Below are 12,930 nucleotides of genomic sequence, written 5' to 3'. Positions count from 1 at the left end.
TAGTCCTAAAGCCAACACGTGACTTCCAAAGTGTCCTACGTTCTTTTTCGTCCTACCCAAATCTCAAGAAATTCCTTGAAATCCTCAAGGTAAGTTTTCTCGGTTTGAAAGTGAAGTTACCAACCCGAGTCGTCTGTTCATCTTTCAAAATCTTTTAACTCTCATAAACGGGCCCCATTACTGGGATACAATTCATCTAGCTAAATAAGATCAAAACATCTCCAGTTATCATTACATTTCCCACTTGGAATCTAACAAGTACGATTTTGGTAGGTGGTTCAGAAGAGCAAAGCCAGGTTGCTTTTTTTCAGCATTGTCTCAATCCATGCCCAATGCCCATCAAAACGTACAGTAAAGCAACCCCTCATAGCGTGAATTTCAAGGGAAGACTCCATTTCAGGTCCCACTGAAAGGTTACCGTTGAGTTTGCACAGCCGACCCTTTTTTAAGGACAAAGCTAAACTAAGAAAATAAATCTGCTCTGGTGTCCACTGGAAGATCATTAAACGGATTTTGGTGGATTATCACTTCGAAAATTCTCTATATACTTGGATGGAGACTAGTTCTAGGCTCCTCCATCGTCAAAATGTTGTGCAGTTTGTTGTCTTTGGACAAATGTGGCTTCAGTTGTTAGGAAGAGTAGTTGCAGAGATTGAAGCGGCCCCAACCGACCCCGTGTAATCAATGGCTTTTTTTCAAAGCATGCAGACTTTGTGAGATGTACAATCTTTTAATATTTTTTAGCTTGTTGATGGGCTCACCCGCTTCCATACATTGCATTGCTTTTGCTTGGCTTCAGCTGCAGCAAATCCCATTTGGTTGATGTTGGGAAAGATTTTCTGGTAATAATTAGAAGGGTTGATTGTTCACCAGGTGTGTGGTGATGGAACCCTTGTGGGTATGTTATCATTGCTCAGAAAAGGCATAGAATAATTACGCTCTACTTTGATCATTGGGATGTCATATGATTGGCTGTATTACAATGTATTATGTAAACATGGCAGCATCGTCAGCAGAGGTTGTGATAATGAACCTGTTGACTAGCAAAATCCAGCTTCTGATTTTGAATTTCTTCAGTGGGGTATGTGAAAACTATCTTTCTCCTAAATACCCCTTAAGCATATACATACAATCCCACGAGCTCTCTCTCTCACACACAGCCCCAAAAGGATATATGCACATCCACAAAACATGTGCATAGACATAACATATCGTTAGCATGTCCAATCTCGGTTGTGTCAGAGGAGCAGGTTAGCTCTCGTCTTCTGGTGCTCCTGTTAGCTGATATGTTTATTTACACCTATCTTAAGCAATCTTGCAAAATACCATATATATCTAACACTACGGGAGTAGCCTTTATTCTTGCATGCTTAAAACTTTCGGTGGCACAGGACTTGTCGTATGTCCTAAGGATGTGAAACATTATCAAAGGATTCAGTGGATTTCCTGAGCGGATGAATCACACTGATAGTTAAGCTGGGCTAGAGAGTGGCGTTCATGCGTACGGTGGGACAAGAATAAAATGCCTCATGTTAATCTGATGGGTAAATACTAAAGGTTCTTGTGCTGACCAGGAAAACTTTGAGCTCTGTGAAGAAGACAAGAGTCACCATTACTTTTTCAGAGATTTCGTCCATAGGTAATTTCATTCACAAACCTAGATTATGATTTAAGGTTTTGGTTTCTTATCTAGGTAAACCACCAAAACGAGCAAAGATACTAGACCAGACACGGGAAAGAAAACCGCAAAAGGATTGAAGCTGTTTAACCTCAGTTGGGTAGAATGAGGGTTGTGAATAATGTCTTTATACAATAGCTATCAGAGTTTTCCTCTCGGTTTGGCAATGTTTCTTGTCTGATAAATGTTCATTCCATAGAATTTTGAACGTGTTTAACCAATGTTACTAGTTCTTTACGATTCTTGTGCGTCTTGGCGCACACTACCCTTTTTTATATATAACAGTAGATGAAGAATTGAAATTCCAGTAACATATCAAAATCCCCATCCCTTTTGTATCAGTGACAATTGTTATGAAAACAAACTTGTCTCCTCAATCAGAAGAAACATTAACTCATTGTCGTTTATGCAAGCAGAAATGCAGAATGGTATTTAACTTTACCTAGCCCGCCTCAGCATTTATCAGGTAATCAGCTATTTTTATTCTGAAAAAAATTAAGGTCTCTAGGATTTGGAATAGAATTGTGATTGCATATTTGTTTTAGAAGCAGTCCAATGTTGACTGTATTTGATAGCATTTTATTATTTTCTTTAGTAGGAGAAACACCTTGGAGGTCTTGTTCTGTGCCTATTCAAGGAAGTTTAAAGAGGAGTGCAGTGATGATTCTAACACCGATCAATGAATTGGAACATATTGAGGGGAATTACATGAAAAATTCACTTCATAACTTGGGAGAAACTATTCAGTCTCTCTTGGGCTTCAAAAAAGACTTAACATTCACATGGGCCGAATCAGTGCGCTTAATCATTGAAGGGTTGTCTTCTGCCACTTATCCGCCTGATTCTACTAGCAGTCCTACATATCTTGAAGATGCTAAGCTGTCTCACGAGGAAAACTGTGATCTTGATCTTGCCATTTTGAAACTGGAAGGTAAATTTTATGATTTTGACTAGTTTGAATCACTTGGGAGAAGATTGTTTGAACAGTAAAGGCCAAAGCTTTCTGATAGATTGTACTTAATAATTTAATCCTGTACTAATTTCAGATGAGCTAGCTGCACTCAAAGCCCATCTTGGACAGTTGGATTCTAGGCGCAGAGAGGTCCTAAACAAGCTCCTAGATCTGAAAGGTAAGCAATCTTAAGACTGGTATATATTATATCGACTCTTGAGACTCATGCATCCTCCGATGTGAAACTCATTATTTCCATTTCTAACTAAGAAGTAGATCACTATCCTGCCAGGATCAAGCAATCTGAGAAAAAATGTTATCTGAATGACGCTCTTTCCTTTCTTGCAGGAAATTAATGTTTGTTTTGATGGTTATTGCATTTCTATGATGGGTACAATGGTGTTAGAAAGTCTAGATACCTTTTGGGTTGTTCCTCAACTACTGATGTCTTAGGGGATATGGCTTTCAATAAATGGGCTTTTTTGAGTGCCATAGATGATTGCCCTTCATTATCTAAGGATGAGGAGAAATTAGCACATTTTTCTTCCTGTGCATGAGGTCGAATGATTTGACATTGTTTTATAAACTCAAGAGCAATACTTTCGTGGGTCTGACTCTGAATGTCAGTATGTGAACCTTGTTTAAAATTGCAGTCTTCAATATCAATCCCTGATTTATCTCAAGTTAACAGGTTTTCAAAATTATAGCCAAATTTTGACTCTACTGTTTTACTTGAAGGTTGTGTTAATACACTTTGCTGACAAGTAAATGCACTTGTTGTCATTGGAGGTTCAAGTTATTCACAAGATCAACAATATTGTATACCTGAATGTCAGTGTGCTGTAATTAATATTGCAGTTTTTAATCTCAATCCTTGATTTTTTTATATTGAGTTGATACATTTTCAAAATTATAGGCAATAACCTCATGTTCCAGTTGAAGGATATTTTAAGACACTTTGCTATCGAGTAAATACACTCACTCACATTGGAGATTCGTGTGTCGAATAAGATAGATGGGAATGAATCTAAATTATGCAAGGAAGAGCTCTTTTACATTTTATTTCTTACATAAGAAATTCTATTTGGTAAGTACCTCCATATGGAAATTAGAATTTTATGAAGAGAAGAGATTATCAAGTGCTTTCAAAATGCATTATTGTTATTTTAAGACTGATAAGACTTTGACGTTTGTGAACCCTGTGGAACATTGCAGTATTCAATGTCAATCCTTGATTTTTCTTTAGATTTTCAAAATTATAGGCATTATTTTGAACCACTTGTTTCATTTGAAGGATGTTTTAATGCACTTTGCTAATAAGTAAATGCACTCATTGCCATTGGAGATTTGAGTTTCAAACAAGATTGATGTGAATGTATGCAAATTATGCAAGGAACAGTTTTATCTCAACTTTTTAATTTAAGAATTTCAATTAAGTACCTTTTTATGGCAAGTAGAATTCTATCAAGAGCAGAGATCATCAAATGTCTTCAAAATGCATCATTGTCATTTTAAGAATGATAAGATTGATATTTGTGCAGGGAGCATCCGTGTCTTCTGTCGAGTGAGGCCTTTTCTGTTAACCAATGGGCAGGCAAATCCCGAGCCTCTTATAGTTTTGGACTCTGATAGATTGGCCATAAAACTAGCAGGAGAAAAGACCAGAGAATACAACTTTGACAAGGTTTTCCTTCCTGGGGCTTCACAAGGTGCATGAAAATGCAATGTTTTCCAGAATATATTCTGTAGGATACTGTTGGATGATGATGTCTTCCAGCATTGCTTATCAGTGTTTCTGAACACTATTGTATATCGGAAATCTGCTTTTTGGAATTCTGCAGATGAAATCTTTGCAGAAGTTGAGCCAATTATCAAATCTGCTCTAGATGGACATAATGTATGCATTTTTGCTTATGGGCAGACAGGAACTGGCAAAACATTTACTATGGTTGGTTTCTTATACTTTGAATTTTTGTTTAATTGTTTCTCAAGAAAATCCTGGTAGTGATTTGGAATTTTAGCTTACATATTTTGTGGAGTTGTGCAGGAAGGCAAACCAGATTGTCCTGGTATTGTTCCGCTTGCAATTCAGCAATTATTTCATCATGCGTCCCAAGACAGAACTGTTAATTTCACTTTTACATTTAGCATGCTTGAGGTATACATGGGAAATGTGAGAGATTTACTTCGCTCTCGAACAAAGAAAGCTGCAGTCCATATGCCCAAATGGTACTGACTTTAATCATTTCTAATAATATATAATCTACCACATATCATGAAATTTAATGCCATTTTCATAGATAAAACTACAGCTCAGATTGTTTTCATCCACTGTATCCAGCCTCTGTATACAAACGGGTACAAAGGGGGCTGTGGAGATTGAGAACCTAAGGGAGTTCATAATAACGAATGCAAGTCAAGCAAGCAAGTTGTATTGGAAAGGAAGCAGAGCAAGATCTACATCTTGGACCAATGCTAATGAATCTTCTAGTAGGTCACATTGGTGGGTGCCTATTTGGATTGCTAATTCCATGCCAAGACTTAGGACAAGATTTGTATATATTAATTTACTTCGACACATTTTTGTTCTTCATGCAGTTTAATACGGATTTCCATTAGTTGCATGGGTCCTCCAGAAAAAAACAGGGATACCAGCAAGCTTTGGATGGTTGATCTGGGTGGAAGTGAGCGATTACTAAAGACACAGTCTACTGGCCAGACTTTGGAGGAAGGGAAAGCAATAAACATGTCTCTCTCGGCACTTGGTGATGTCATTAGTGCATTACAGAAGAAACAAGTTCATGTTCCTTACAGGTAAGATAGTCTTGTTTCAATTTTACTTTGTAACATTGCTTGCCAATATAGAAAGTACAGAGTCTACAGACCTTCTAATTATAACAGTGTTAATGTGTTTAAGTGAATGCTTTGTTTATAACAGATACAGTAGGTACATGAAATGAAAAATAAAGTTGTACAGGATTCATGAGAAGGATACTGTTTTTGATAAACCTCTGCGGGTTGCCAAAACTATTCCTTATCCTAGTTGAATGATAATGAAAGGCAAACACATCTTGTTTTTGAATTGAAAGCTCAATTTTTTTGTGGCTGCATGGATAATGTCATTTAAGTCCAGCCATCCAAGTCTACAATAATGCTATGTTTTGTGTGTGCAGGAACAGCAAACTTACACAAATTCTTAGAGACTCTGTTGGTAATCGCTTAGTTTTTCCTTTGCCTTTGTATGTCTTCAAGAAAGAGTGTTGCCAAAGCAACCATGAACTGGCTGTTTATTCTACTGTTAGGCCTGATTTTTAAATTTTATTATTATCTTGCAACATGCAGGAGAAGGCTCAAGAATGCTAATGCTTGTACATATTAGTCCCAAGGAAGATGATCTATCTGAGACCATTTGTTCATTAGGTTTTGCTACAAGAGTGAAAGGGGTTCATCTTGGATGGGAACTATCACCTGTAAGGCTTTGTGCTTATAATCTTTTCCTTTTACGCTTAAAAATTTTAACTTTTTCTTGATCTCTTGTAAAGGAAAATCGCAACTGAAACCTTGAGTTTGTTTATCATAATTTCTGGTTGTCAAGCGAGGCCAGTTAAATGATCATTGCTTCAAATCTATCTTTTTTTGAAGCAAAATGAGCGTAACTGTGTTGTAAGTGGTAAACTAGTGCAGTTCTGACACATTAGGCAAGTTTTGTTCAGTAGGACTTGACTATTTTGATTTAGTCAGCTTGTTATGACTTCTACAAGTTGTGACTACACAAATGACATTTTTTTCTTCTGATTTATTTTGGTAATAATTATACTTCACACCTTCAACAATTATAGCATTTGTACTAGAATAAAACCACATTCTGTTGTTCTTTCTCCAGCATTTTGCATATATAAAAGGCTTTCCATATGTAAGAATATTTTAAGATCTCTTAGAGAATCACATCTTACATGATAGTCAAATTTTTCTCACAGAGCTTTTTTAAATTCTCAAAGATGTATTTGCCGTAATTGTGACTGGCAGGAAGTGAAAGTTCAGAAGGAGGCAACCATGGCTGAGCTGATGCAACAACTTAAATGCCTTGAAGATGATTGTCAGAGTGCAAGAAACAATATTGGAACAGTTGAATTTCTATTAAGAGAAAAAAAGAAACATCTTGCAAATAGTAATCAATCCTCAGGGGCTGATGAAACACCAAAGAGTCCAGCTAGTCAAGTTACTGAGGGACACACTATTGAATTAGGGAATGTAGCACAAGGGTCCGTAGGCCTGCCCAGATATATGAACTCCACAGCCTGCAGTCGCATTCGAGGTAAGTCCTCAGATGCAGATATCAAATATACTACAGGTTTTGAAAAACAAAGAGAACATTTAAATGGTAGGAGAAAATCCTTATTGGGCAGTGCCAAAAATGTGATTTTTCCTGAGATGGATCAATCACTCTGCAATTCTGAGAGCACCGTGTCATGCAAGAGTGTTCATAGGCATCCATCACTGGCCATCAAGAAGAAATTGAGTAGAATGTATTCCAAGCAGTTTGACTTTGAAGAATCTCAATGCTTTTCAGAGTCAAGAATGCCCGAGGACAATGGAATGCTTAACAGTGAGAAAATGAATGGAATTTACTCTGAATGGTCTAGTTTTGATGGATCACAATTCCTTTCAGGGTGCAATACACCCAAGAACATTGGAGAGTACAACAATATGAAGGTGAATGGAATTTACTACAAATCATGCACTCTTGATGAATCAAAGTGCATGTTAGAGTGCAATATGCCCAAGGATAGTTTAGAGTACAATCATTTGAAGATGAACAGGATCTATTCCATCAAGAAGAACTTGAGTAGAGTGTATTCGAAACAGTGTGATTCAGAAGAATTGCAATGCTTTTCAGAGTGCAGTACACCAAAGGCTAGTGGAATGCTTGACAGTGAGAGAATGAATGGAATTTATTCTGAATGTTCCAACTTTGATGGATCACAATTCCTTTTAGGGTCCGATACACCCAAGAACATTGGAGAGAGCAAAAATATGAAGGTAAGTGGGATGCACTCCAAATCATGCACTCTTGAGGAATCAAAGTGCATGTCAGAGTGCAATATGGCCAATAACATTGCAGAGGCCAACAATCTGAAGGTGAATGAGACTTGTTCAAAGCTGTGCACTTCTGATGAATCAAATTGCTTATTGGAATACAATTACAATAGACTCATGGAATGTGAGATGGCTGACAGTATGAAGGATAGTGAAACCTTTTCAAAGAATTTCATAATTGATGAATCTGAATGCTTTTCAGAGTGTAGTATGCCTGAAAGTGGATTGATGGGTGAAACATTTTCAAAGAAGTTCATAATTGATGAATCTGAATACTTTTCAGAGTGTAGTATGCTTGAAAGTGGATCGATAAGTGAAACCTTTTCAAAGTTCATAATTGATGAATCTGAATGCTTTTCAGAGTGTACCACGCCCGGAAGTGGATTGATGAGCTCATTGATGCCACGTTGTAAACGAGTGATTGCTTTCCAAGCACCACACAATGTGATAGTCAATAAAGATTATTTGTCTAATAATATGGAGAACCCAGAACTGACATTAATAGGAAACATTATATGTGATCAGCCTATTAATAATAAGGGTGAATATGATCAAACTACTCATGGGGAAAATCCCTTAAATGATAAGAATGAACACAATCAAAGTCCTCAAAGCAAGCAGAACTTTAAACAGTTTTTGACGCAGGCTTCATCAAAACCATGCATTTCCATGGGAGAACCTATGACATATGGAAAGAAAATCCCAAAAGACATGACAGTGGCAACAGCAGCAGCAACAACAAAACTGGCAGAAACATCCCTGAAGAAGGGGAAAACTGCAACAATGGCGAAACCAACAACAGGTGATGTTCAGGCCAAGCTAATCTGGAAGAGCAAGAAACATATTGAGTATAAAATGTATTTGAATAAAGTGTTTTATTTTATTGTATCAGCTCATCATCTGCTAGCAGTTAGTTTTTCCATCTAGGAAATTTGATACAATTGAACTGGTCTGAGTTTCTAACTAATTTAACTCTCTTGTAACTCTACTTTTATTATGGGCTTGACCAAAAGAGCTGGTAACTTGAAACTCTACTTTTATAATTAACCAACAGAACTGGTAATGTTTTTAGAATATCTTGCAATTTATATTTCTTACATTAATAAATGCAAAGATTCTTTTATCAGCTGTTTGATTATTTGTATATAATTATTTTCTTGTGGCCAGGATTGTACTTAACTGTAGTGAAGATTGCATATGCTCTCCTTTTAGGAGTGGGATTGCTAAAAACAGGACTCGAAGATGAGTTTTTCTATGGACTGCTGGCTTGAAGAGGTTTCCAAGGCAAATAAATGCAATCCACTTGCAAGGAAAATAAATGCAATCCACAGTGAAAATCAGTATCGATGGGGTGCCTGCAATGCATCTTGGACTGATAAGGGATTAGAATTGACAAAGCAACAAGCAATTTTCACCATCAAGCATTTATATCAGGGGAAGAAAGTGGATAGCACAGAAGTGTAAGCAAACTTTTTGTGTGAATATTAATAAACAGATAGAAGTATAAAGACTGATGAATGCTGGACTTCTCGGTAGTTGAGGATCTGCTAACGACAGATCTGCTCAAAAATTAATTATTAAAGTTAATTATCTGGTTAGGAGGTTAAATTATGCACAAAGAAACATAAGAAGTTTGAAGCAAGAGCGAGTCCGAGAACCTCCCTCATTCACACACTCTATAAATCAGTATATATTAGTCATATCATTCAATGACAAGCCTAATTAATTGTATTTTTTCCCCCTCATTATCCATCATTTTGATGCTTAACAGCACCATCAAGCTGGTTGGGATGTGATCTACAAGTGTAGATCAAAATTTTCATCTCCTATGAACATTGTTTGGCATCCATTAAACCATATTTTATTTTTTGTGGTCCAAAAAATACCGTAATAGTTCTTGGTGGAACACTTGAACTCATAATGTCATAATGATTTGTGAATTGGCCGAAGTTTACATGAATCTTAGATTTGTATTAGCAACCCAAATCTACAAAAGAAATTAATAGTGAAACATCTGAGGTACATAGTACTGTTTACATGTTTTCTGGATTTAACCATGTCAAGGTTTTTGGACTGATAAGGGATTAGAATTGGCAAAGCAACAAGCATTTTTCAACATCAAGCATTTATATCAGGAGAAGAAAGTGGATAGCACAGAAGTGTAAGCAAACTTTTTGTGTGAATATTAATAAACAGATAGAAGCAATGACTGATGAATGCTGGACTTCTCGGTAGTTGAAGATCTGCTAACAACAGCTGCCAAGTGGGTCTCATCTTGAGCAGCTCAAAAATTAATTATTAAAGTTAATTACCTGGTTAGGAGGTTAACTTATGCACAAAGAAACATTAAGAAGTTTGAAGCAAGAGCGAGTCCAAGAACCTCCCTCATTCACACACTGTATAAATCAGTATATATTAGTCATATCATTCAATGACAAGCCTAATTAATTCCATCATTTTGATGTTTAACAGCACCATCAAGTTGGTTGGGATGTGATCTACAAGTATAGATCAAAATTTTCATCTCCTATGAACATTGTTTGGCATCCATTATATTTTATTTTTTGTGGTCCAAAAGATACCATAATAGTTCTTGGTGGAACATTTGAATTCATAATGTCATAACATGATTTTTGAATTGGCCGAAGTTTACTTGAATCTTAGATTTGTATTAGCAACTCAAATCTACAAAAGAAATTAATAGTGAAACATCCTAGGTACGTAGTACTGTTTACATGTTTTCTGGATTTAACCATGTCAAGGTTTTTAACTTAACAATTATATCAAGATTAAGATGAAAGTGAAGTTAATTTTAAATAAAAAAAGTAAGCTTAAAATAATAAAAGCAATTACAGGAAAAATTTTTAAGTACAAATCTTAACAACTACACCAGATCCACGCCTCACTATGCTTCAAATGGTTTAGGTGAATAAGAAAACAAGCTGTAGATTTCCTGATCAAGATGCTAGAAAATCCAAGGTGCCGTGGCATGGCATTTAGGGCTTTTTCTGTTTGCTGGCTATTTGTGTGTTTCATGGGTTGTTTGGTTTGTGCACATTGTTGAAAACTTTCATTCATTCATTCCTTCACGTGCATTGTTCAAAACTTTCTTTCATTCGCTCATGTAGATGGAGAGGGCTCTGGGCTTATAATAACTCCCCTCAAGGAAGAACATGTGACATGGACGGTTTGTATAATAATTCCAAGAGTAACTTCCAGAGTTTTAGAATAACATGGCGGCAACTTTGTAGAAGATGATATTTAGCACGGATCATTTAATACACTCCTATCATATAGGAATGAATATATTATCTAACATTTGTATCATGCGCTAACTCATTGTTTGTTTTGGCGGCGATCAAATTTTCCTTACAATTGATCAATGGGTGTTGTTTTTGGCAACATTTTATTTTCAAGTTTTGGTGAGTATATATTTCAAAATAAAAATTTGTAACTTTTATCAAATAAACTATTAGTGAATGAGTGGAAAGGGTTCTATAATGTATGGATTTAGAAGACATAACATTGTGGCAAGGATAAAAACCTTAAAGTTATGATGGCTTGTTCTATTTCTCGCTTGTTTTATTTTGAACCATGGTATTGGTGTTGTGTTTGCGGTTGCGGATCCTTCAATGCTTGGATAGGAGTCTTTGGAGGGTTGGCATGTGCGGCTTGGGGGACGCTACCCTTGCACCTTTCATCAAGTCCATGCCCTCACTCAAGCACGAAGGTCTTAATTTATTCGAATTTGGGGAAGGATGTTTCTATGCACGGTGCACCTTCTCTGTCCATGGGTGTAGGGTCTAATGAGTAGATTAATGGAAAATTTTCATGTGCTGCAGCTACTCTAGTGGTGGGGGATTCTTCTTCTGTTATCCCAAAGGCTCCAAGGGCTAGGGTTCTTGTTTTGAAGGAAATATGTCATTACAGTTAGGGCCCCTACAACTAAGAGCAATGTGGTTGGTGGTGGCCCTTCCAAAGGTTGTTCCTATGCTGAGAGCTGCAATTGGCATTAGAAGAGCTGAGGTTGCTCCATTCTTGGTTTGTCATTCTATTGCCATCACACTGGAAGAGGAGACTATGGAAGAGATCAGTATGATGGCCTCTGACCTTCCCTTCTTCATCTTCACAAGTGGATAACCAATCATTAAAGAGTTGATTATTTCAGATTCGGTTCACATTTTACCTTTAGCCAAGGGTTTTTTTCACCAAGTTTGAAAATGTCTTGGATAAACAAACTATTCTATGTAGGCATTTCTTTATGGAAGAATCACTTCCCTTTGATGATGAAGCTATGGCATGAGGATTTTAACCCTTCTTTGAAACTATTTTGCAAGATGCCTATTTAGGTTAGGCTTCCGTACCCCCCTCTTCATCTTTGGGTGGATCCTGTCCTAGAAGAAGTTAGTGATGCACTCGAAGATTTTCTCATGGTAGACAAGGAGTCCATTGACATTCCCCACACTACCTTTTCTCGTATCCCCCCATAAGAGAGAAGAAGAGGAAGATAGACAGAGCAGCCTCCCCTTAATGTAGAATGTACACCAATGGTAGATGCTCTAGGCTCAATGTAGAAACTGCTCCATGAGTGCAGAACAACATTCTTGCCCTTAGGAAGAAATATAACCAAAGGTGTATCAATGAAGCCTCCCCCATCTATAGGAAGAAACCTCAAAATATATGGAATCTTTGAAACCTACTCGAGTGCCCCCATGTCAATACAAAAAATTGTCTCCTCCAAATCATGTGTACTATGCCACTTTGCTGAAAAAGACAAATCAGGCTCGACTAAGGAATGAATGTAGAAAATGTATCAAACACCCAAGTGTCTCCTCTAAAGAGAAACTGACCTCCAACTGTTGTATCAAAGGATCTACCATCATGTCAATCTCGAAAGACTGATCAAGTAGAGAATGAAGATGAGGGTCAACATGCTCCCTCACAACAATCGAAGAAGGATCATCTTCACCTAAGAGAAGATGAATGTCATCAATAGTGTCTCCCAAATCTGCAATGTAGGACTCCACAAATAAATTGGAAATGTCTGTCAAGTAGTCATCCCATGTAACTGAGTCTAGAAGACAATGAATATCTTGCTGCACTGAATCACTTGAATCCATGGCTATGTCAATACAACTATCATCAGGAACAACAGTAGATGGAATATTAGTAGGAGCAGAAGTAATGGATGGCTCAAGAACTT

General features: G+C 36.9%; 1 protein-coding gene across 2 annotated transcripts; it reads left to right on the top strand.

Annotated features, from left to right (window-relative positions):
• Positions 1–217: 217 nt before the first annotated feature.
• Positions 218–9,766, top strand: LOC149535791 (kinesin-like protein KIN-14B). Of its 2 annotated transcripts, none has more exons than XM_089803781.1 (13): positions 218–1,639; positions 2,095–2,144; positions 2,277–2,609; positions 2,725–2,808; positions 4,172–4,339; positions 4,472–4,578; positions 4,678–4,859; positions 4,972–5,133; positions 5,229–5,444; positions 5,804–5,841; positions 5,973–6,100; positions 6,657–8,529; positions 8,895–9,766. In XM_089803781.1, exons 3-13 carry the CDS (start codon positions 2,339–2,341, stop codon positions 8,996–8,998), a joined length of 3,333 nt encoding a protein of 1,110 aa, XP_089659907.1. In that variant the 5' UTR covers positions 218–1,639; positions 2,095–2,144; positions 2,277–2,338; the 3' UTR covers positions 8,999–9,766. The 2 variants fall into 2 exon arrangements, with proteins under 2 accessions (XP_089659907.1, XP_089659906.1); XM_089803780.1 differs by having other exon boundaries at positions 755–1,639; positions 2,274–2,609.
• The last annotated feature ends 3,164 nt before the right edge of the window (positions 9,767–12,930 follow it).

Source organism: Cupressus sempervirens, chromosome 10 (genome assembly GCF_028749045.1).
Source record: "Cupressus sempervirens isolate cs-2001-9-10 chromosome 10, ASM2874904v1, whole genome shotgun sequence".
In the NCBI taxonomy this organism is placed as follows: domain Eukaryota; kingdom Viridiplantae; phylum Streptophyta; class Pinopsida; order Cupressales; family Cupressaceae; genus Cupressus; species Cupressus sempervirens.
Note: the sequence above shows the minus strand (reverse complement) of the source record. Positions and strands in the feature narration are given on the sequence as shown.

Bases quoted from the DNA above. Each gene is read 5' to 3' on its own strand.
- LOC149535791 (XM_089803781.1), top strand. From the start codon at position 2,339: ATGATTCTAACACCGATCAATGAATTGGAACATATTGAGGGGAATTAC. The intron at 2,610-2,724 runs GTAAATTTTATG...TACTAATTTCAG, and splicing joins TGCCATTTTGAAACTGGAAG to ATGAGCTAGCTGCACTCAAA. The intron at 2,809-4,171 runs GTAAGCAATCTT...ATATTTGTGCAG, and splicing joins CAAGCTCCTAGATCTGAAAG to GGAGCATCCGTGTCTTCTGT.